The sequence below is a fragment of the Natator depressus genome, chromosome 11 (genome assembly GCF_965152275.1).
Source record: "Natator depressus isolate rNatDep1 chromosome 11, rNatDep2.hap1, whole genome shotgun sequence".
NCBI lineage: Eukaryota > Metazoa > Chordata > Testudines > Cheloniidae > Natator > Natator depressus.
In genome coordinates this window covers 66518167-66541391 of record NC_134244.1, presented here as the reverse complement: position 1 = coordinate 66541391, position 23225 = coordinate 66518167, and the positions used below count along the sequence as shown (strand labels likewise).

Here is a 23225-nt window from a genome sequence, read left to right as displayed (position 1 = left end):
ATTCAATTTACATCAATTTTTCATTTTGGTAAGTATACAGTACTGTAGCATGCATACTCTTTCTTTTTAACCATATCCCTGAACACTAACGTAGAACAACTACAGAATTCTGTATTTAGAATGGTTTCAGAGTAGCAGCTGTGTTAGTCTATCAGCAAAAAAGAACAGGAGTACTTGTGGCACCTTAGAGACTAAAATTTATTTGAGCATAAGCTTTCGTGGGCTACAGCCCACTTCATCGCATGCATAGAATGGAACATATAGTAAGAAGATATTTATACATACAGAGAACATAAAAAGGTGGAAGTACCCATACCAACTGTAAGAGGCTAAATAAGAGGCGCTATTATCAGCAGGGGAAAAAAAAAAAAAAACTTTTCAAGTGATAATCAAGAGGGCCCATTTCGGACAGTTGACACAAAGGTATTAAGAATGTTCATTTTGGAAGAATATTACTTTAAAAATATATCATGGGTGATTATTCTTCCTGTTCAAATACATTTTTCCTTTTCAACATTTTGATATAATTGTGTATGGATCACAAAGTCAAGCATTATTTGTATTATAGTGGCACTTAGATACACCAGTCAAGATCAGGACCCATTGTGCTATCCAACTGTTTATATGACAAACTTGAATTGTGATGAAATTCATCACTGTAGACTAAAATTTATTCTGCAAAAATCTTAAATAAAAAAAGAACTTAAGGTTGAAATTATGTTTCATTGGAATTCATGTAACACCTCTGAAAATTAATTTTCTTTTCAAATTTCTATACCTTTCAAAATAATGCAACCGTTAACAGGTCTGGAAATGAGCAGTGAATAGATTCAGCAAGTTTTCCTCTGCCATATAATTTTTCATCATTGACTTACACTGACCTCAAATATATAATCAAAGATCAAGACATGCATACAAACATCAGTGCATATATTGTGCCGCAAAGTGAATGAGGCAAACCTTTGTGTCAGATTTTTTTTTTTTTTTTTTTTTTTTTGCGGCTCCTAAGGGTCCCAGGAGAGGGGCTCTCTCCTCCAAACCTTGTGTGGTGCACTAAATAGTACATTCCTGCAATTTTTAGTCTTTTTGCTTTCCTTTAAAGATAACAAAAACTGGCTACATTGGAGCCCTCCCCCTTAAACTTCATTCTGGCTATATTCATGATACATGGAAGTTACCTAGTAACAAGGCAGCATGGTTCCAATGTGCAGCTTTGGTTGCTAAAAAAATGGATCCTGAAAAAATAGAAAAGTCGATCTCCACCAAATATTGATGCCTGGCTCAATGATATTTTTGACCTTGCAACTAGCAAATGACTGGCATTCCACAGAAGGAGAATGCCCAAAAAATTCAAAGCAATTTTTGATGTCTTTTTAGAGGTCTAAGCTTAAAGTAGATAACCATAAAGATAGATATGTCACTTTCCCTCCCCTCCCTTTATCCTAACCCTCTTTACTTACTTTGTGTACTATGATGAATCTGGTATTTTGATATATTTGTTGTATTTGGCAAAATTAATAAAACATTATAAATATGAAAAAGAACAAAAACCTTAGAAAAATCTCAGGTAACTATGTTAAAAGAACATTCAAACTGGAAAAAAATTGTGCTGGCACTATCTCTTTTGCTGCCTTTTCATGTTAGCACGTAAATATTACCGGTAGAAAGTTTAGATATTTATCTCATTATTTTAAAACATAGAATTCTGCCAAGCCTGCTTATGAGGCTGTACGTGAATGACCACGCGCGCGAGAGAGAGAGAGAGTGTACGCCCATATACAATTGGACCCCATGAAGGGGGTTGGACTCACCACTTGAGCACCTACTTATGGTTAGACATGATGTAGCAGCACTCTCCCCATCTGGTGCCCCCAGCCAATGACTACCCTTCACATGATCGAGTGGTCTGCCTCTTCGCATGACTTGGCCTTCAGGCCAGGGCACAATTTAGTCCACACCTTCTGGGGTAACAAAGTCCAACATAAAACAGTAATGTCCTTAGAAAATGGTCTTCGGCCCCATCTCTGGGACTCATGGTCCTCACACCCTTTTCTCAGTGCCTTCGCCCCCTTCCCAAGGACCAGGATTCTCAGGTGGTCTACACTGTAACTGGGAGCAAGCCTCTCAGCCCAAATAGACAGATCTGCGCTAGTTCTGCTTGAGCTAATGCACTAAAAACAACAGCGTGGACAGCTCAGGATCTCAAGTCCACCCAGCCCCATGGGTCTGAACTCAGCTGGCTAGCCTGAGTCTCCACCGAGCCACAATGTCCACACTGCTATTTTTAGCATGCTCACTTGAGTGATGCTAGAGCAAGTGTGTCTACCCAGTCCGGGAGGCTCACTCCTAGCTACAGTGTAGACATACCCTTCAAGCTGTCCTCTGAATCCTCTAACAAAAATCCTAAACTAAAGGTATATAAACTTAAACCTCCTATCCCTTTCTGCTGCTCTATTCCTCCACTGAGCACCTCTCAGAGCTCTCACCTAGCAAGTTCAAATCCAGCCCTTTTATGGAGGCTTGCCAATAAAGCCTGCTACACACCCAGTGGCTGCTGTCTCTCTCTCTCTTTTGGCCTCTTGCCAGACTCCCCAGGACTCTGGCCACACTCCCCCTCCCCCACCTTGGGAGAGGATCTCAGGACAAATTTCTCCATGGGTTCTTTCCTCACAACCTAGTCCCAGACAGTGACTGCAGAGTTCTTCACTTTCTACCTGCAGCTCCCTTTTCCACTCTCAACTTTCTTCAGCTTTCATCACTACTCAGCTCCTCCCCGTGGGACTTCCTCTCTAATTAAGGTTGGCACTCTTCTCCTCCTCCTCCCCGCCCACCACATAATGTAATTGGCCTCTCAGGCCCTCATTAACCCTTTCAGGGCCTGTGTGGGATCCACACTCTATCACAGAGCCCAGTAACAATATGAATGATACAAATGATTTCCTTAGGGTTTTTTAAAAGGCATTAGCCACTTCAATTAAAATAACAAATCATTAAGACAACACATTTAAGTCCTCAAAAGCCAGGCAATGCTGAAATGAATTGTAGTTATGCAATTCGAGCTCTGCCACCCTCATATGTGCATTCCAATACAGCCTCTCATTCCCTTAGCATATATTATTTCTTAGACAATAGGCTACCAAATCATAGGCCTTTGCCTAATTCGTTGTTTATCGTTAGGGTGTACATTGAATGAAGCAGAGTGCTATAGGTGCCAAAGCAAAGGACTTACCCTTTCCATGTGGCTCACCCACAGCAGAAGGATTCCTGATTTTCCCTGTACAAGGGAGCCTCCCCTGGTTTGACGGAGAGGACACCAGTGGCCACCTTTTATCTTTTTGCGAAAGAAGTGTTCTTGCTTTGGCGGAGAGTAGATGAGTAAAGCTGCTCAACGTAACCCCAAATGAGCTAATAAGATTTTTAAAGACAAAAAAGTGTGGTGAGGTATTTAAGTTGCAAATCATTGCTGTCACATACCAAAAGTGCGGGGGGAGGAGGGGAGAATGTCGTAGTCCTGGATGCAGTGTGTGGGTTTTTTAAGAGGACCCTTCTGACTGACAGCTCTTGGCTGTCTCCAGCCTGCCTGGCACAGAACCTACTCCCAGACTAGACTCCTAGACATGCTTTGACCGAGGATGCTTCACTTAGTTTGAGCTGTAGATCACCACATGTATAGATCTCCAGCAAACAGACTATGACTGCCTGCAAACACTAAGGAGGGGAAAAGGTGGACAAACTAAGAGACATATCCTGACCTTTTCTAAAAATGTGTCTAAGCTGAAAAGTCTGGCAGAGTCCCAAGTCAGTAGAATTAAAATCACAACCTGTCCTTGCATTTCAAAAATGGCAAAGTAGGGATTGCACATCTGGCTGGTGATAAAGCTTTCAGATACATACCACTATCAAATAAGGACAGTACAAGTAGTTTAAACACTCTTATGCTTACATATTTTTGTTAAAATATATTTTAGCTCCTAGATATTCTATCATAACTAAATTGCTACCTGTAGAATTCGGTGCCAGATATCTTGCCATACCTACCCTCTCAACTGTCATGGCCACCAAAACACTGACACTCCAAAGAAGCATCACAAAACCCCACCCAATATCAGTAATGGGGAGGTTCATAGTAGAAAGTACATATGAGAAAAAATGACATCCTAAAATCAGCAAAATCTTGATAGGCAAAGAACAATTATGATTCCTCACACTCCACCAGATTATAGACAATGTCCAAAAAAACCAGATTGCAAAATCTATCAATCCTCACTGAGTCCCAAGAAGCAGGTAGGAAGTTACTACGAAGTCCACAAATAACATCTTAACATTCTTCGTGTTCCTTGTTTACGGGCATCCTTCTTAATCTTGGGTTTGGTTCGGGGTCATCGTGAAAGCTTAACATATGCCTATTTTTCTCACTGCATAGTGATGGTATCCTTTTTATTGAAGGTTACATGCCTGTTATTCTCTGAAATGGTGAGATCTCAGGTGAAGTGGAAGAACGCCGTGAGATCACCATGTCAGAGCTGATGCCTAGCAGTTTAGCTTTACAAGAATCGAAACTATGAGATAGCCAAAGAGAAGACCCATTTTCCACATCTTCATGGAACTGAAACATATGCATCTGCTCCACTGTAAGTGACTCCTGAGCAGCAGCCACCACTGGAGGCTGGGACTTCTGTAGAGGGCCCCATACGCAAAGTACGCAGCTGTGTAGGGCACTAGGAAATTTGGGGCACCAAGCTGCGTGCTGCTCCAGCCCCTGCCCCGCATCTTCCCCATGGCCCCTGCCCGTTCTCCACCCCCGCCCCGCCTCTTCCTGCCCCTGTTCCACCCCAGTCCTGCCCCCACTCCCCTGAGGACTACAGCAGGACCGGGCCTGCACTCACCGGCAGCAGGAAGTGCAGCGACCCGGCCCCAGCCGTATCGCCCGTGAGTGCTGTGGGGCGGTTCCCCCTTGCCCCCCAAGCCAGCTCCTCCCCCCCCCTCCACAGAGGTCTGGGGCCCCATACCCCCTCCCTGTGGGCCGGGGGGGGGGGGGAACTGCATAGGGCCCCAGAATAGCTAGGGATGGCCCTGCTTCTGTGGATTCTGTTACTAAAGAGATTACTGTGGAGTTGAAGATGGCATCAGAGGCTGAATTTCCAGTGATCGCATAATGTTCTGTGAAAGTGTGGGCAGAGGCCCAAGTTGCTGCTCTGCAGATTTCCAAGATCCGTCACATTCCTTAAAGATGTCCCTAAGTAGAAATTGACCTCATGGAGTATGTATAGACTCTGGATGGAGGCCGCAGGTTGTGCCCTTAACAGTGATAATGCAACCAGAGATCCCTTTGGATAGTGCTTGAGCTGATATTGCACAGCGTTTGGATCTTTCCATGAGTGAAAGGAAGGAGTTTAGGGGACTTCCTGAAGTCCTTAGTCCTGTCCAAGTAGAATGTTAGTGCTCTTCTAACATCTAGCTTATGGAGAATTGCCTCGCTGATATCACAATGTGGTTTTGGGGGGAAAAACAGGAAGATAGATCTGTTAATTCATATGGAAAGCGGAGGCAACTTTAGGGAGAAACTTGGGATGTGGCCTCAGTTACTTTGTCTTTAAAAAAAGACCATACTCGGTGGGTGTGCCATCAGGATTGCTATTTCTCCGATACAGCTAGCTCAGCTGATGGCAATTAGAAATGCTGTAGTCATGGACAGGTGTGAGAGAGAAAGTTGCCATGGACTCAAATAGAGGTCTAGTCAAAGCCCTGAGAACTAGGTTAAGATCCCAGGTTGAAACAGGTGGTCTCACACGTGGGAAGAGATTCCCAATGCCCTCAAGAAATCTATGCATCCACGGGTGAGCAAACACAGGAGTATCTCTCTACCTGGCGGTGGAAAGCAGTTTTATCCATGATATGTACCCTAAAGAGAGTTGAGAGAGAGTTTTGACCTCTTGAGGTCTAAAATGTAATATAAAATCAGATGGAGGGAAGATGAGGTTGGGTTATGTGTTTAGAATGACAACAAACTTGGAATCATTCCCATTTTGTAGGTAATTACATCGAGTGATCAACTTCTGGCTGGAGCAACATGTTTTTCAGCTCGTCAGAGCATTTTGCCTCTAAGCCTTGGAACTAAGCCTGAAAGTGGAGGACCCACCGGTTGGGGTGAAGGATCAGCCCGTTGTTTTGAGAGAGCAGGTAAGAAATAGGCTGAAGAGGAACCAGATGACATATTGCCATCTGTGTCAGGTCAGGGAACTAGACTTGTCTTGGCCAGGAAGGGCAATCAGAATAACTCTCGCTTTGTCTTGTTGAATTTTCAACAGGACCTTGGAAAGAAGAGGAAACTGGGAAAAGGCATACAAGAAGTCCCTGTCCCATGGGAGGATGAGGACATCTCCCAGTGAATGTTTCCCCAAGACCGGCCCTGGAGCGATAACAAGGACATTTCTTGTTCCGGTAAGCAGCAGAGAGATCCGTAGTCAAGATCCCCCAAAGAGCGAATATCTCTCAAAGCACCTCTGACTTCAGTTTCCATTCGTGGTCATGAGAAAAATTATGACCGAGATGGTCAGCTGTCACATTCTGTATCCCTGCTAGACAGAGACAGCCGAGATGAGCACATTGTGATGATGCACCAATTCAAAAGTTTGAGTGCTTCTGTGCAGAGGGAGGGAGATATGACACCCCCTTGGTAATTTATGTAAAACCTTCATGTGGGTTTCTTGATGAAAGGCAGAAAGTGTGCACAGGTGTTCCTGACAGCCCTTGGCTCCAAAAGAGTGATATCGAGAGTCACTTCTGTGGAAGACCACTTGCCATGAACCTTGTGGTTATGTAGATGAGCTCCCCAGCCTATTAGGGAGGCATCTGTCCCAGGGCAGTGAGTCTGTGTAGGGGGAGGAACGCTCTTGCTTGTACTGCATTGAGACTGGCGCTCAAACTCCAGTAACTGAAACAGGGTTAGTGCGCCACTACAATGGAGAGAACCTTGGAGAATACCCTGGGTGGAGCATTCTGTACTGATAATGGTCCTGCCCAAACCACAGGAATCTCCTGTACGATTATTCTGTCGAGATATGGAGGTAGACATCTTGCAGGTCGAGGCCCGGAAATCAAATCTCCTTGCTAGAGCTGGAATAATGGCTGCTAGTGTGATCATCTTGAATGTCTACGCCTTTGCGTATTTGTTTAATGCCCTTAGATCTAGAATGGGCCTCCAACCTCCCTTCGCCTTGGGGATCAGGAAATAATGAGAGTAAAACTCCTTGCTCTTGAGATGCACCGGGACTGCTTTTATGGCCCCGAGGCATAACAAGTGATATATTTCCTGATGAAATAGGTTCTCGTGAGAAGGGTCCCTGAAGAGGAATGGGGAAGGAGGGTTGGAATCGGGGAGGGTCATGAACTGAATGGCATAACCCTTTTAAATAATCTCCAGGACCCATCTGTCAGAGGTGATATTCTCCCAACTGCTGTGAAAGAGGGCCAGGCGACTTCTGAAGGGACATGACTGGTGTGTAGATGGCAGCTGATGTTGCAAGATGTAATTGTTTGGGCCCTCAACCAACCTGTCAAATGTGCTTAGAAGAGGCGGTCAGCGGTCATGAATTAAGGTGCAGACTGCTTCCATTTCTGAGCGCTGGTCCTCTTACTCTGCGACTCGTAACAGCACTGAGATGGTAGGTATTGAGGAGGCTGTGACCTATGCTGTAACAGAGGGCTACATCTTCTCTTCTGTCCCACGGTGTCGATTTCTAAGGAGTGTAATGTGGCCTGGGAATCCTTCAGGGTGTGGAGAGAAGAATCTATCTTCTCCATGAAGAGTTTGGGCCCTTTAAACTGGAAGTCTTCTGCAGCTCTTTGGGCAACCCAGAAAGGTGTAGCCAAGAAGCCCACCACATTACCACAGTCATGAACACAGGGCAGATCACTGTATTGGCTATGTCCAATGCTGTCTCTAGCACCAGTCTGGCTACTAACTGACCCATTCTGAGAATTTAGACGACCACCTGGCTGTAGACGACCACCTGGTGGACTCTCTCTGAGAGACACTGGACGGTCGCAATGTGTGGGATGTGTACATCACCCAAGGATTGCAACACAGCCATTGGGGGTGGCATGGGTGGTGGGGTTTCCTCAGGGGGCCCGTACCATGATCAGGACCCTTGATTTGTAACAGTGGACCACGATGTGCAGCCAGGGGAAATGACCTTCTCCTGGCCCCCGTCAGACTCATCACTGGGTAACGGTGGTGCTGACTGGGGTATTGGTGGTACATGGCCTGGAGTGGAGAGTGATTCTAGGTGCTGGGATGTGCTTGGTACTGGGGCCCCAGTGCCAAGTACTGGGGATTGCAGTTCTTCCCCAACTATCAGGTCTCCAGGGAGCTCATACAGTGGGCTCATTTGGTACCGCAGAGGAGTGTCCGTGGTACTTCGTTGGTACCGATGGTTGAGGAAGTGCAGAGTGCTCCCCAGATGGGAGTTTTCTTGCATCTGGTACCAAAAGTTGTGTGTGCCACTCTTTTAGAGATGGTACAGTAATTGTCTCTCTCCTTAGGGGGTGGTATCATTGCCTTAGAGCCTGAGCCCCTGGCTTCTCCAGGCGTGCGGCAGAGCTCATAGCAGAGGCCCCCTTCTGGGTACTGTGCTTCAGAGCTGTCAGTACCAAGGTGGCCACACTGGGGAGCCCCTCTGGCTGGCCAATGACTTGGAGCCCATGTTTTTTGGTGCCGTTGGTGCGGAGGTGGCAGTACTGGGGAACGCCCCTAGCTGGCCAATGATTTGGAGCCCTTTTTACGAGCCTTTACAGGGAGAGTCTGCTCGTTTTTCCACAACTCTATCCCCTTTGAAGTTAAAGGCTCCGTGGTCAGCAACCAGAGTCCCCTGGAGACTGAAGTGCCTTCTCCAAAAGGAGCTCCCAGTTCCTGTGAGACTGCAATTTTAGCTGTGGCAGGGGAACACTTCTGTGGGACTCTCCCAGGCACAAGACACAGGGAGAGTGTCTGGCCATTACAGGAATCAACTCCTTGCAGGAGAGGCACCTCCTGGAACCAGGCATGCCCCTGGGCCAGGGGCTAATATCCTCTAGCAGTGAGGAATGCAGAAGAAAGGTCTTCTTTCCTCTTCCTCCTCCTCCTCTTTTCCTTTAAGTTTTTTCAGTTAAAAAAAGTCTTCTAAATGCCTGGGGGGAGGGGGAATCCCCCCCACACAGGGCAGGAAATGTAAACTAAAGGTTTTTTCTTTTCCTTTTTTTTTCTTTAATCCCAACGGAGTAAAAAGGAAACAATAACTATTAAGGAGAACAAAAGAAACAAGAACAACAACTACTTATGCTAATGACACAGAAAAGGAAGGGACGACTGCTCGCTCTCAAGGCCAAAGGCGGTTGAGAAGGAACTGCAGGGGGAGGGGGGGGTCCACTTGCACAGTGCTAGATAGCCTCGAAGCCGACCATGAGGGAGGGAGAACACATGTGTGGGCTCAATAGACACTGCTACCAAAAATCTCCGATTAGAGGCACTCGGGCACACATACACATACAGTGGAGCACCCATAGGGACACTACTCAAAGAATAAATTTTTAATTTTTCTCACACATGGAAAAGGCCCACTGTATATCCTAAGAATGAGGCCACCATCAGCCACTACAAACAGAATATTGCATGCATTCACTCCAAGGAAAATGCAGGGGAACCCTCCTACAATGTAAGTTTCTCCCCTATTCCCCCAAATCACTATAACTGGAGTTGCAAAAGTGAGGGTTTACCTCACAAAGGATTTCCTCCTCCTCCTAACCCCAGGATGGTAACAGACTCTTGAGTCCAGCTTCAAAGCCCATTAAAATCAGTGGAAAGACATCTATTGACTTCAGTGGGTGGTAGAACAGGCTCTTGATGCCTACATTTGCAGAAACACAATAGCTTGACATTGTTGAGGAGAGAGATGTGAGTGGTATGAACATCCCCTGGCGGGAAGCAGGAGTAAGAAGGGAGATAGGAATTCTTCCTAAGCCCACTAAATGGTATCTCAAAGCAGAGACGAAGGGGAATATGATATCGTTGAAATACAATTCTTACATAAAAGACCACCACAGGTGCTGTGTAAATTCCTTTGGAAAAACATTTTGCAATAAAAAAGGTTTTTTCTTGCTCCACCGATTTATTATGCCTTGAATATTTCAGTAAAGATAAGAATTATAAGGTTACTATGTAGCAATACCTACATGAGTCACAGAAACAGTTTTAAAAGTCTGATGTCCCACTCCTGCAAATACACGTGCATATTGGTAACTACAGGCATGTGAACTGAACTCAAGGGGCCAGATCCTAAGCTGGTCGAAAATGGCATAGCTCCACTGAAGTCAGTGGAGATGTACTAATTTACATCAGCTAAAGATCTAGGCCTAGAGAGTTATTTATTTACATACATGTTTGCAGGATCAGGGTCTTCGTTTTTTCACTCTATTTTTTGTACCTTTTCCAAAGAGCTTTTCAGTTCTAAGGAACAACTCAGACTTCTTACATACATGCACGCACATATCATCTTATCAAGAGACATATACCTAATAATTACAAAGAGCTGTTATTCCTATCATTATTGCATTTTATTTCTCTAAACCAATTTAAGTGTCATTTGCCATCATCATTTTCAACCTCTATTCCACAGTGGTAGAAAATATCTCAGCCCCAGACCTTTACAATGCATCTTTCAATAAAGTTTTGCACCTAATAAAAACTTTAGAAAATGAAATTACATCTTACAATAAATTACTGCCGGAATACATACAAGAATACAAGCTGAACCTGCTTTGCTAATTAAAAAAAAAAAACACAAAAATTCAACTACAAAGTGCACTCTATCTGAAATCAGACATAAATTAATAAGAAAATAAAGAAAATCAATTAATAAAATCTACTCCAGATATATATAGACAATCATATTATCAAAAGGTTGTCTGAGCTGTAAGAGTTTTTTCATTAAAGTAAATGTCTTATGGAATATTAGATTCAAATGCTTAACCTATGAGGTATTGATGCAATTGATATAGGAAAATTACAGAGTAGGGATTTTGATATTATTGTTTCCTCACCTGTTATTTTATGACCTAATTAAGTCTTGAAACAAAGCTTTTGGAACCAGGAAAAGCCATTCCCTGCACAGAAATCCCTTGCTGCTTTTTCACTGTTATTGTAGGTTTTATAACAAAGACACCTTGGGTTTTAAATTAAACATCAGCTTTTATAAGACATTGGGATACTGAAGTGTTTGACTGTCCTTGGAGAAAACTTGATAACTCAGCTACTGGCCATATTTGTAGCTAGTTGACACTGAGCAAATCAAACCAAGAGATCACTGTTTAGCAGATGGTTGGACCGCAGTGTTCTCAAAAGATTTAAAAAACACTTTAATTGTTAGAGCTCATTCATGTTTGAACAGTAAATTTAATACAAATATTTTCTAATTTTTGTACCAAAGACACTTCCTGAGTGGTTTGGTTTTTTTCCATTTTTTAACTGGTAATAATGTAATCCAGGTGGCTATCCTTGAAAGTATAAGATCTCTTACTAATTGTAGATGAACAGTTCACTGTCTCTGACTTCTGCTAAGCTTTAAACACTCTGAGCCCTCCTGAAAAGTTATGGAAAACATTCTTTTTACAGTCAATTCTATTTATATCTCACATGGTTTCTTTTATGTCTCTTTCCCTCTTTCATGATAAAGGACAGGATTATTAATTTGTATTGATCCCTGTTGCTTACTCCTCTCCTGAATTTATGAGGCCTGATTTGTATTTACACTAAGACCGCTTTACACATCCAGAGTAGTAAAGGGGCTTTACAGTGAGTGTAACTTTAATTTACCTCCACTTAAATTCCCTTTATACCACCAGAGCACTTAAAGGGGTCTTAATGTAAATAAGAATCAGGCCCATCACCTGTGACATTATCTTCAGCACAAACTGCAATGTCCTGAACAGACCATGATTAAGTGAGGGACCAATCTGCTTAAGATCTGGCATGTTTTACCAGGCTTTTCTGCTGCAAACAATGCAATTGAGGAAACCTCCACTGGTCTGATCCCCATCATCATTATAGTGGAGATCTAACAGGGATAAAGCAGTCAATCAAAAGCCTAATCTTTCCCACTTGGAGGAGGCACCTAGGAAATTTAGTAAAAGTATAATTATTAGAATCACTTCTCAAAAGTAGAACTGTATTTCAGTAGATATGGGGGAGGAGAATTACAAGACAGAAATTATTATGGAGAGACGGTAGTCTGATATAAATAGCTCTCTGATATCACCAGCTTTCTGTTTTAAAGCAGATTTTGGCTTTCCCCCACCATCTCCAGCTTGGCCAAAAATAAACAAACAATGCACCTATAGTTTCTCATGCATGCTTTTCCACCAAAGGGAACGTTTTGGAACAATATAGTCATGAGATTTTTTAAAAATCAGAGATTTTTCACTCTTGGGAAAAAATATCTAACTTTCTTTCCTAAAATGCCAGATTTGGTTTATTTTGTCACTTCAACAAGGAGTAGTATACTTGATTATTCCTAGAATATTTAGTAGGCTATTTTTGGACTTATTCTCTAGTTTTCTAAACTAGCTCCAGGAGCTAAAAAAGACTTCAGGGTACCTGGATAGGATTCACCTGGGGCTTATAAAATCCATTGCAGCAGAGAAGCCTGCCAGATCCAGTCAATTAGCATTGTAATGTAATAGGAGAAGAGACCTTATAATTTCCAAGGGTGAAATGTTGGCCCCACTGAAGTCAATAGTAAAAGTCCCTTTCACTTAAGTAGGGCCAGGATTTAATCTTTACCCCAGTGCTCTGTGGAGTTCATGTATCTCTGACCCGCCAGGCTGAGAAAAATAGAGTTGCCCAGCAGCCAGAGATAAATACAAGTGCTTTCCAGGTAAGTCAAAGGATTAAATTTCCTGACCACTGGAAAGATTCATTGAAGGAGACTGGGCCTGGGCTGAGTGTGGCATGAGGCACAGCAGTATTCAGATAACAGGAAGGGAGACAGGCCAGAACTGACCTGCCTCAGGTATACAGCGAGGAGAAGGACCAAATAGAGAGTGATAGAACTGAGCTGTTACCCAGAGAAAGGGGTAGAAAGAGGAGGGAAGGAACAGAAAAATAAAACTAAGCACTAGTCAGAGTGGAGGGACCTCGCTGATGTCAACCACAGAAGCAATGTCTTTGCAGAATAAGAGATGGAACCATGCAAGGAATTCACTGCTATGCAAGCTTAATCAGAAGTCTGCGGAGATAGGGAGGGACAAGACTGGGGCTGGACTTTCCAGCTACATTCAGGTAGTCAAAAGCCTCTCCCCCCCAAAAAGGCTCCAACAGTTGCTGCCAGCCAAGCAAGAGTAGGCTGCTGTAGCAATTTTAGAGCCTTACATAGTTTTAGATATTCGAATTTTTACTTTAATTTGGGGAAAAGAAATCATTGTATGGTCCCCCACTATGACTCAGTCTCAGACTGGTGAGGACCATAGTATTTTAGTTAATATTAAAGTGAGGACAAAAAACTCTCCACATAAAATTAAGTGAAATTAAAACACATTAAAATCAAGAGACTAAAAATGAGAAACCCCAGCACAATAATCCAAGCAAAACAAGAAAAATCTGAAGAAATCCTCTTAGACAAGCATAGCAAAATAAGCAACAAAATTTTGTTTTAAATTATTTAGGAGGAGACCACAGCCTGCAAACTCGAGCAACTGCATATCTTGTTGAACACCAACTTGGACATCTTAGCTGACCAGAAACAAGCAATCAGATTTTTCCACTCCCCGCCCGGTCCTGTCCCCTCTCTGTAGGCCAATACCTGGAACAACTCTGGTGTTTCTGACCCCTGAAGACACAAAATGAACAGAACTGAAACTCTTGCAAAGTTTACAAGCCCTACAGCATGGGCCAGGATCCCTACTAAGAGCATGTGATACACAGAAGTAAGACTGCAGTCAGAACTTCTGCTTAGAGTTTTGAACTGCAGTATAGTTCCTAGTGCAGCTTCTGTGCGCTCCCTATCCTAGTGCACTCACTCACTGTCACCCACCCAGTGATTGGGCTCCCAAGGCAGGACTTCTGACCCAACCTCACTAGTCCTGTATATTCTTACAACTCCATTCAATTATCTGAACTATTCTGTTCAGATAATCAAGCTAGAAAGATACAAACTCAAGAGCTCTTTAATGGTTAGGGGGGAGGGATAGCTCAGTGGTTTGAGCATTGGCCTGCTAAACCCAGGGTTGAGAGTTTGATCCTTGAGGGGGCCATTTAGGGATCTGAGGCAGAAATTGGGGATTGGTCCTGCTTCAAGCAGGGGGTTGGACTAGATGACCTCCCGAGGTCCCTTCCAATCCTAACCTTCTATGATCAGTTCTATGATCAGATGTTTACCCTACATTCATTGTCTGAACATGTGAGAATATAGAGCCAGACTGCTCTCAGTTACATTGACTCACTATCTTTCCACTAACTTAGTAAAACACAGAAGATTAGTTTAGATTCAATGAGCGTTTCATACCTTTGAATACCTCTTCCCCTTCTGCTTTGTTGGATCTTTGGCAGGATCATATGGAGCAACGCCAGCATACAGATATTTTTGCTCCCTGTTTTCTTGAACAGCTTTCTGTGTAGGACCCTGTCTTCCATCCTCCCTTTCACACCTATGACCTGCTATAAAATAAAAAACTATTTCATCCTCTTAGAACTTATTTCTCTTATTCTTCTTAAAAAAAAAATTCATTTACCTAGCAATAATCTCAGTGTGAAAAACTAAACAGAACTGGAAGCTGAAATTCATGCAAAGTAGGTCTTTGAAATAAAGTGATATCCAAGTAACCAAGGTTGCACGTATCAATAACTCTAAAATTATGCATACGACTCTTCCACTCCGTTCAGCCCCTTTAATACAAGTTCTGAGTGTGAATCCACTTAACTTTTATTACAATGCCCCAGAATTTCAGCATGCTGCAGATTCTGGTATTGAAAATATGAAGAACACTGTAGTAGTCAAAGAAAAGCTGCAGGTTTTTGGTAACTAGATAGGGGAGAATTGTAATTTTTGGCATCCAAGAAGGTGGGGAAATTATTTTGGAACCCAGGAAATAGCTGCGGAGGAAGGAATGCACCTCCTCTTTCCTTTCCCACAAATGTAGAGAGGGCGTACAAAACGTACAGAGCAGGCGTTTGAATTTTCACTCCAGCACAAAAAGCTTCCCCATTGTATTCCATCCCAGTGTCTGCCGTTGCCTCCCAAACCTGACACAGAAACACATTTGCTTGATGTTTCTGCTAAAATAATCAGCAGTAAAATAGTTAATGTTGACATTTAAATTGTCATCAGATTTGACAGTTACTGCTTCACTGAGATGAATGGGAAATTTCACAGTCTTTCAGGTTGTCCACAGACTAAGGCAGATAGGATTACATTGGTTTACATCTGCTTCATATTTGGAAAGTTTCCATTGCAATCATATGGGATACTGTGCATGTTGGTATTGCGTTGGGATGGATCCTCCACCCCTGGGGGAGTAAGAATGGAACACTGAATTTCCATGGGATTTGGGCTCTTAAGTCTCTTTTGCAAATCCCAACCTTAAAACATCACATGTAGAACTGGGCAACATTTTTCAGCTGAATTTTTTTTTTTGGGGGGGGGGGGGAAGAGGAGGAAGAGGAGAGCAAAAAAAAAATGGCAGATATGACACGCTGAAATGTTTTGCCAAATTGTTTGTGAAAAACAAAACCCACAAAAAAGTTACAAAATGTCAAAACAAAACATTCAGAAATTCCATTTCAAAATTTCCTTCATTTTTTTTGTAAATGTAAAAGATTAAAAGGCTCTCAAAATCAATACAAAACATTTCATTTGGGATCTAAAGAAATGTTTTGTTCAACCCTATTTTTTTTTCCCCCCAGGATTGCTACCGAACCAAAACATTTTATTTGTACGGCACTAAACACATAAAATAACTAGGCTGAAACAAACAAAATTAAACATACACATCTAATAAAATCTGCTCTTTGTAAGTAAAGTTCAGTTCAGTCGTGAAATTCTAACTCTCAAAAAAACAGGATGCATAAGTTGGATTAAATGAGGATCAAAACCTTCTGTATGATGAACTCCAATAAAAGCTACAAAAAGGTGAAAAGAACTGTGTCTTACAAAACAGACTAGCCCTATTATCAATTCTTTAAGAGTGAAGACTACTGCAGTAAACGCTATGAATAACATTTCCTGAAGTACTATATAATGCAGAATTGTTTTATTCATGTGGAAGATTTCCCCCTCACTCAATAACTATCACCCACTCGCAATTATGATGATCATGGGACATTGGGTTTGTTTGCGCTTGTGAAATATACATATTTATAAACCACCACAGAACCATGAAAGTTAAAGAGCTTAAAAAGTCAGTAACTGCTTGAAAGAATGACCAAAATCTAAAGGATTGTGATTATACTCTATAAAATGGTAACAGCTCATGTTTCCCATTCTGACTGGCTTGTGCTTGGAAAAGGTCAGTCAGGTCTAAGTATTACAACTAATGCCTTTGAAATTTCCTTTTCCATGACATCCTGAGAGCAGTTACATCAGATCAAGGAAGGAGGAAACATGGTAACAGGCTTAGAAGTGGGTTAATTCAACCACGAAGAAAGTCATTGAGTTAGACTTCATAATTGGGTAATAAACAGCTGCAGATTCCAGAGAATACAAGAAATATACTGAGCTGGTAACAATTTCATTGCATGGTTTTCTGAACCAATTCTAATAGCAGTGCTGGGTTCAAATATATACGTAAGCCAGAACAATGATTACTTAGAACTTTGGGGTCAGGAACTGTCTTTTTGTTCTGTGTACAACACCTACCACAATGGGAGCCTAGTCCATTACTACAGCAATACAAGCAAATAATAATTCAGTGAACAAATATTAGCCCTTCTCTGTGTAGGCTCCTAGTTCAAATTTTGGACAGGGCAGGTTAAAAAGAAGTTCATATTCAACATGGGCACATTTTTCATTAATATTTTCACAAAATAGCCGTCCCTCTTCTCAATTAAAAAAATCTCAATTTACCTTTTTTTTTTTTTTTTTTTTTACTGGCTCTAATATTGTATCCTTTTGGGCCCTGGTCCCAGTACAGCCAAACTCTTTAGCATGTGAGGAGTCTTAAAAGGAAGCATGAGAGTAGGGACTCCAGTTGGTATGCACACGCTTGAAGTTAGTTGAGCGCTAAAGTGCTTTGCTCAACTGGCCCTTTAAGAGGATTTCCAATTACTAACTTGTACTTATTTATTTAGGAAACCGGAGGAGGGAATCATACTTATACCTAATAGTTAAAAAAAGAGCAAACATCTGATGGAGCTACAGGCAGAGTGTTAAATAACTTTAACAGCTGCAAATTCCAGGGCAACCGAGGGACACTGTCTTGGTATCCACTTTGGACCTTTCTCCACCATCCTTCTAGTCTGTTACCTGCGCAGGTGCTGTGGTAAATTCCAGACAGAACACAAATCAGTTCTGCAGTTTTGTTTTAATTCTCTCTTGCAGAAGGTGCTGGATTCCACTGCCCTGCCAGTAGCTAGAGGACACAGAACACAACTGAGGACTCTCTGGAAGGTGGGGACTAGTCCCTCATCAGCTATCCATCAGCTCTGATTCTGTCCCCTACAGCTACAGACAGATGGGGACAACACTGAAGCTATTTCTACACTACAAACACTACAGCAGCACAGCTTCAGGTACACTGCTATAGCACTGTAACACAGACACTTGCTATAGCAAGAGAAGGTGTTTTTCTGTTAAGGTAGCAAATCCACCCTCTCAAGAGGCTGTAGCTAGGCCTAGCAGTGTCTATAGTTTTTCACACTCCTGAATGATGTAACTAGGTTGACCCAAGTTTTAGGTATAGATCAGGTTGGATGATCTGTGGAGCTAGCTCTGAAAGAGAAAGGCCAAATTCTGAACTTTCTTATGTTGCATGTTCGGGCCAAAGCGAAGAGAACCTCAGCATTCTTGCTACACCAGTGGCCAAAACAATAGGGAGTTCATACAGAGAAATGCTGTACGTCCAATCCATACTGTAGATGAGTGCTCCACAAGGCATCAGAGAAGGGGAAAATGTTTATATGTTTGGAACATGCATAACACAAATCCACAATATGCAAAATTAGCATAGGAGCGGAGGACCCACCTTGTTGGCTACTTCCCAAAACCCAGTAGCCGCACATAGCAAGTCTGCATGTATGTTCTGAATTAGAAAGACGTGTGGAGGTTGAGAATGCTGTTTCCAACCTCTGCTGAGTCTCACACAAGCAACATATTGTTTCCCAGCACTTGACTTCCCAAAAGAGCAGCTGTACATACACTATCACTTTAAAAAAATTGAAAGGCAAGTAACTCAACAAAATTAATATGACAACTAAATAATCAGAGAGGTCACGGATCACTCCGATTTTTGATGGAAGTCTGGGGAACACATTTTTATCATGATGTGCAAAGGGGTATATCGACAAACTCCTTTATAACATCTTGCTGATCATGGAGTACATGTCCGACAGCGTTAAGTAGGACGCGTGAGAGAGCGCTATTGATTTGCAATGGACACTGGGTAAAATAGACTTGATGCAGTAAGTAAACATTACTCCACATCTCCCTTCTACTGTATCTGGACTTCAAGTGGTTGTTGAGAGAACGAGAGCGAAAGCAGACTTCACCCTTTTATTCCTCCCACCAGACAAAATAGCAGCCCTGTGCTCAGGGCGTGCAGGACGTGTTCTATCTATGTGCCCCTATACAGCAGGAAGGGGTCTTGCTCCGTCCATCCCACTTTCACCCTGGAATTGGCTAAGCACACATGAGGTTGGGGCAGGCTGCACCCTTCAAAGGGACGTGCACTCCTCCTGCTCTCTAGAGACCTGAGAGATTATGCCTCCCCATCCTGAGGCACGCCACCCAAAGTTTCCCAGGGATGACGAAGCTCAGCACTGCCAACAATGTGGAGCCGCCCCATATTGGCACAATCTGGTCTCTAATTTATGACACCCATTTTAAATCCATGAAACCCAGAGTTTAAATATATAATTGACTTGATATGTCAGAGAACAACCATTTCAAAACGTACAAGAGTATTTTAGGAGTTTGGATGCAGATGGTAGAAAATAACTATCACTCCCTCAAAATGTGTAAAAAATTGCTTACATGCTATATTCTATCAACTCTGGCATGCCCATAAATGGAGAGAATGACATTTACACATCAAGTGTGGAACAGGCAAAGGGCGAGCACCTCTTCCCTCACATTTAGAAAGTTCAGTTGAAGCACATGGTTGCTAAGGTTAGTCACACACAATTTTACATTTAAGTTCTCTTCACTTTATTTATTTTATGTTGTTCCGTTACAACCAGAAAATAATGTGCAAGGTTGAGATGCTAGGTCATGCAGCCAAAGACAATTGTACAAAGTATTACAATACAAACCCATATAGTTATTTAGATTTAAAAATTGACAAAAATGTGTCTAAGTACCTTTGGCATCAACTAAAAACAGTCACATAAGAGACTGAGCAGCAGAGGTTTCTCACCCCAAAGTCAGAGAATAATTGACCAAAGATTAAATCAACTCAACCCAAGTTATTTGAGTGACTACATTTTACCTTGCACAAGTACCAGTCCTTATAATGGCCATGCATCTGCAGAAACCAAGGTAAAAACATGGGCTTTGTAGCATGCCCTGAAGATCACACAGATTTGTAGAGCAAATGACCATTTGTATTACCCTTAAGCAAAATAGAAGAGGACAGAAAAGGAAGGCCCAAACAAAGAAGTGTTACTTACCAGTAATTGGGGTGTAGGATGATAGTCTGTATAGATCCAACCTTGGGGAAATATGCAGATACCTTGGGCCTGATCCAGTGTCCATTGAAATCAGTGGAAAGACTTCTATTTGCTTCAGTAGGCATTAGATTAGGCCCCATAAGTGCCAAGTCAGAACACTCTAGAAGAGCAGTGATTGTTGGGACCACACATGAATGCAGACACACTTGCAAGAGATTAAACAGCGGTAACAACCATGACAGGAGGTAGGTCTGCGAGGAACTAGTGCCTTAGAGCAGGAATCATCCTTTTAAAGTATTTGGAAAGCACTTAAACATAGTGGGTGTTACCGCCAATAAATAAATAGGTAAATAGTAAGTCTCAGACAATTTTCCTGAATTGGGCATCAGATCTGGCTGCCAAATTCAGAAAAATAGTTCTGTAATCTACTATGAGTGTTGCATATTTGAAGGAGACAGAGGAGGTATGTAATAGTCTGACCAACAACGAAGAACCCCTTGCACTGAGCTACCTACCATCCAGTATGTCATAGAGAAGCTAGTAAAGCCACTTTCTAGCTCATCTAGCCAAAGCCAATCTGGTCAGGTCAGGATATGGAATGGAAACAGCATTAGTGGCACTGATGGACAATTTCCTTCTATCAATGGCTAGAGGGAGGAGAACCATTCTCTTGAGCCTTTCTGCAACATACCACACAGTTGATCGTGAGATACTACTGTCCTTGCTAACAGATGCAGCAGCAGTCCAGGGAAATGTACAAAAGAGGTTTGAGAGCTAACTGTACGGACACACACAGAGGACAGTGATGGGAAACTGTACTATACCAATTCAGTTTATAGGGGCATGAAGCTATCAGCCCTGGAGTAACTACAGCTAGTACAAAGTGCAGCAATGGACATCCTCAGCTACACAGGCTACTGTGAGCACATCACACGTGCCCTCCACTCAGTATGCTGGCTCCCTATAAGCGATCATCAAATTCAGAAAAAGACTGCCACCAACATTTGTCCTGTTTACATCTGTGCATAGGTCCACCTCTCAAGGCTTCAAATACATCATCGCCAGAAAAATCTTTTGACGACATGCTGCAGGATATGTTACCATCTTTCAGTATGCAGTGCAGACTGACTGAATAAAAACACACTGCCCATTGAGACATGAGTGAGACCAACACAGAGCAATAAAAAGCATGAGAGCCAATGGCGCTAGAAGGGAGTGAAATGAAATAGCATTTGCAGGGTGAAGTAGTGGGATGAGGTAAATCAAAGCTTGTGTGGGCGTGTGGATGACTGATGAGTTTAATAATTTGTACTGGATATGTAAAGTGATTTTATTTATTTATAAGTACTCCCCTGCTTGTCACTTTTTTGGTATTATCAAATGCTCAAGATTTTGGGACAATAAGTAAGTGTGTGTGAATAGCAGGACAGTGGTTCTTTGAATCACCTAACAAATGAAAGCTTTGTATAATATGAAAGACAGATGGAGCACTCATAATACAAAGCACTAGCACAGAAGAGGAACCCATGCTCCAGGCCTTCAGGCAACAGCACCTACCCCCCCTGAACTGGCATACAACAAGAAGCCTATACTCCATTTCCTGGCCTGAAATGTGACAAAGATGAACAAGGACCCCTCCACTGGCACAAGGTTTACACATTTATTTATAACTTAAGATCTCCACAAGTACTCCTTGTTCTTTAAGATTTAAAGTGGACTTACTGATGAGTAAGGTACTACTGCATGTGAGTAAAAGGTATCAGAATCTAGCCCTAAGAAAATATTTCAGACAATTAAAAGTAAAGAAAGGTTACTTATTTGTAACCAGAGAGTTCTTCAAAATGGTTCTGCATAGTCACACTTATGGGTACTGTACTGTCTTGTGATGCCGTATGGTAAAACCTTCTCCCAGCAGTATCCATTAGAGCACTCTCTCACCACCAGCCCCTTCCCTTTCCGGATTTCTGGACATCCTGAGAGCAAGACTATATAAGGAGTGGAGTGCCTTCTACCATCTCAGTTCCATCCACTGCAATGTCGGGGAACAAAAAGCAATTAGACCCTGACAAAGACAGGACGGTGAGTGGGGAATAGGACTATACAAAGCCATCTTGAAGAACTGGAGTTACAAGTAACCTTCTTTTCCTGTTCAAGTGGCTCTACATATTCCCACTTAGGGTATCAGAGTAACAGCCGTGTTAGTCTGTATTCACAAAAAGAAAAGGAGTACTTGTGGCACCTTAGAGACTAACCAATTTATTTGAGCAAAGTGAGCTGTAGCTCACGAAAGCTTATGCTCAAATAAATTGATTAGTCTCTAAGGTGCCACAAGTACTCCTTTTCTTTTTCCACTTAGGGTAAAGACTCATAAGCAGTGCTGAAAATAACTTGGAGGTGGAGACAGAGTCCTAACTCAATAGAGACTGAGGTGCCACTCTACCAAAAGCAGCATAGGCCTTGAGGCCAAGTCCAAAGCACAATGCTTACTGAAAACATGAACAGAATTCCAGGTAACAGCTCTTCCAATCTCCACAGCAGGGACTTGTTTAAGTCAAGCAAGAGAGGTTGCCACAACTCTAATGAAATGTGGACATATTGTCCCTGGAAGAGAAGTCTCTGCCAAAGAATAAAACATTCAACAATACATTATTTAGTGCAGCTAGAAATGGTCTGGGAAGAAACCATATATTCCCTGCAATTTTTAGCATAAAAACAAAAACCAATCTGGATGATTTACAAAACCTTTTAGTTCTGTGTAATAATAAGCAAGGATTCTTCTTTCATCCAAAGTAAGTAAAGCTGAATCACCTTTATTAGAATGTGGTTTTGAAAAACAAAACCCACCAAATCAATGAAATGATTGACATAAAAATCAGAAACCCACCTTTGGTAAAAACCTGAGGTCAGGCTAAAGAACCACTTACATTTATGAAAAATGATGAATGGTGGGTCAGTCACAAGAGCATTTACCTTCTGGCAGTTGGCATATCAATAAAAGCCACTTTAATAGATAAACAACGCAAGGAACACTCAGCAAAAGATTCAAAGGGTAGTTTCATCAGCATGGCTAGAGCCAAATTGAGATCCCAAGAGGGACAGGGTCTCTCAAATGACTATACATATTAAATAAGCCCTTCATAAACCTCTTAATTGTATTAAACACAGTGATCTACCAGCAATTAAGGTATGATAAGCAGAAATGGTTACCAAATGAATCCTTAACCACTTCATATTTTAAAAAGATGGAATATTCTCTACAGCATAGGGCATGGATGCTGAAGCAGAAAAGACGCCCTTCCCAGTCATCCCAAGTCACAAATCTGGTCCATTTTGATTTGTAATGTTGTCTGGTAGACTGATTCAGATTAGATACAGT

The 23225-nt window shown here is 42.3% G+C and overlaps 1 protein-coding gene across 2 annotated transcripts in view; it reads right to left on the bottom strand.

Annotated features, from left to right (window-relative positions):
* The window catches only part of SPAG16 (sperm associated antigen 16), a 711557-nt gene that overhangs the window by 644441 nt on the left and 43891 nt on the right, over nt 1-23225 (bottom strand). For both annotated transcript variants that reach the window (XM_074968104.1, XM_074968105.1), the window contains exon 9: nt 14535-14686. In XM_074968104.1, coding sequence (XP_074824205.1) covers nt 14535-14686 — 152 coding nt within the window. The remainder of the gene's footprint in view (nt 1-14534; nt 14687-23225) is intronic.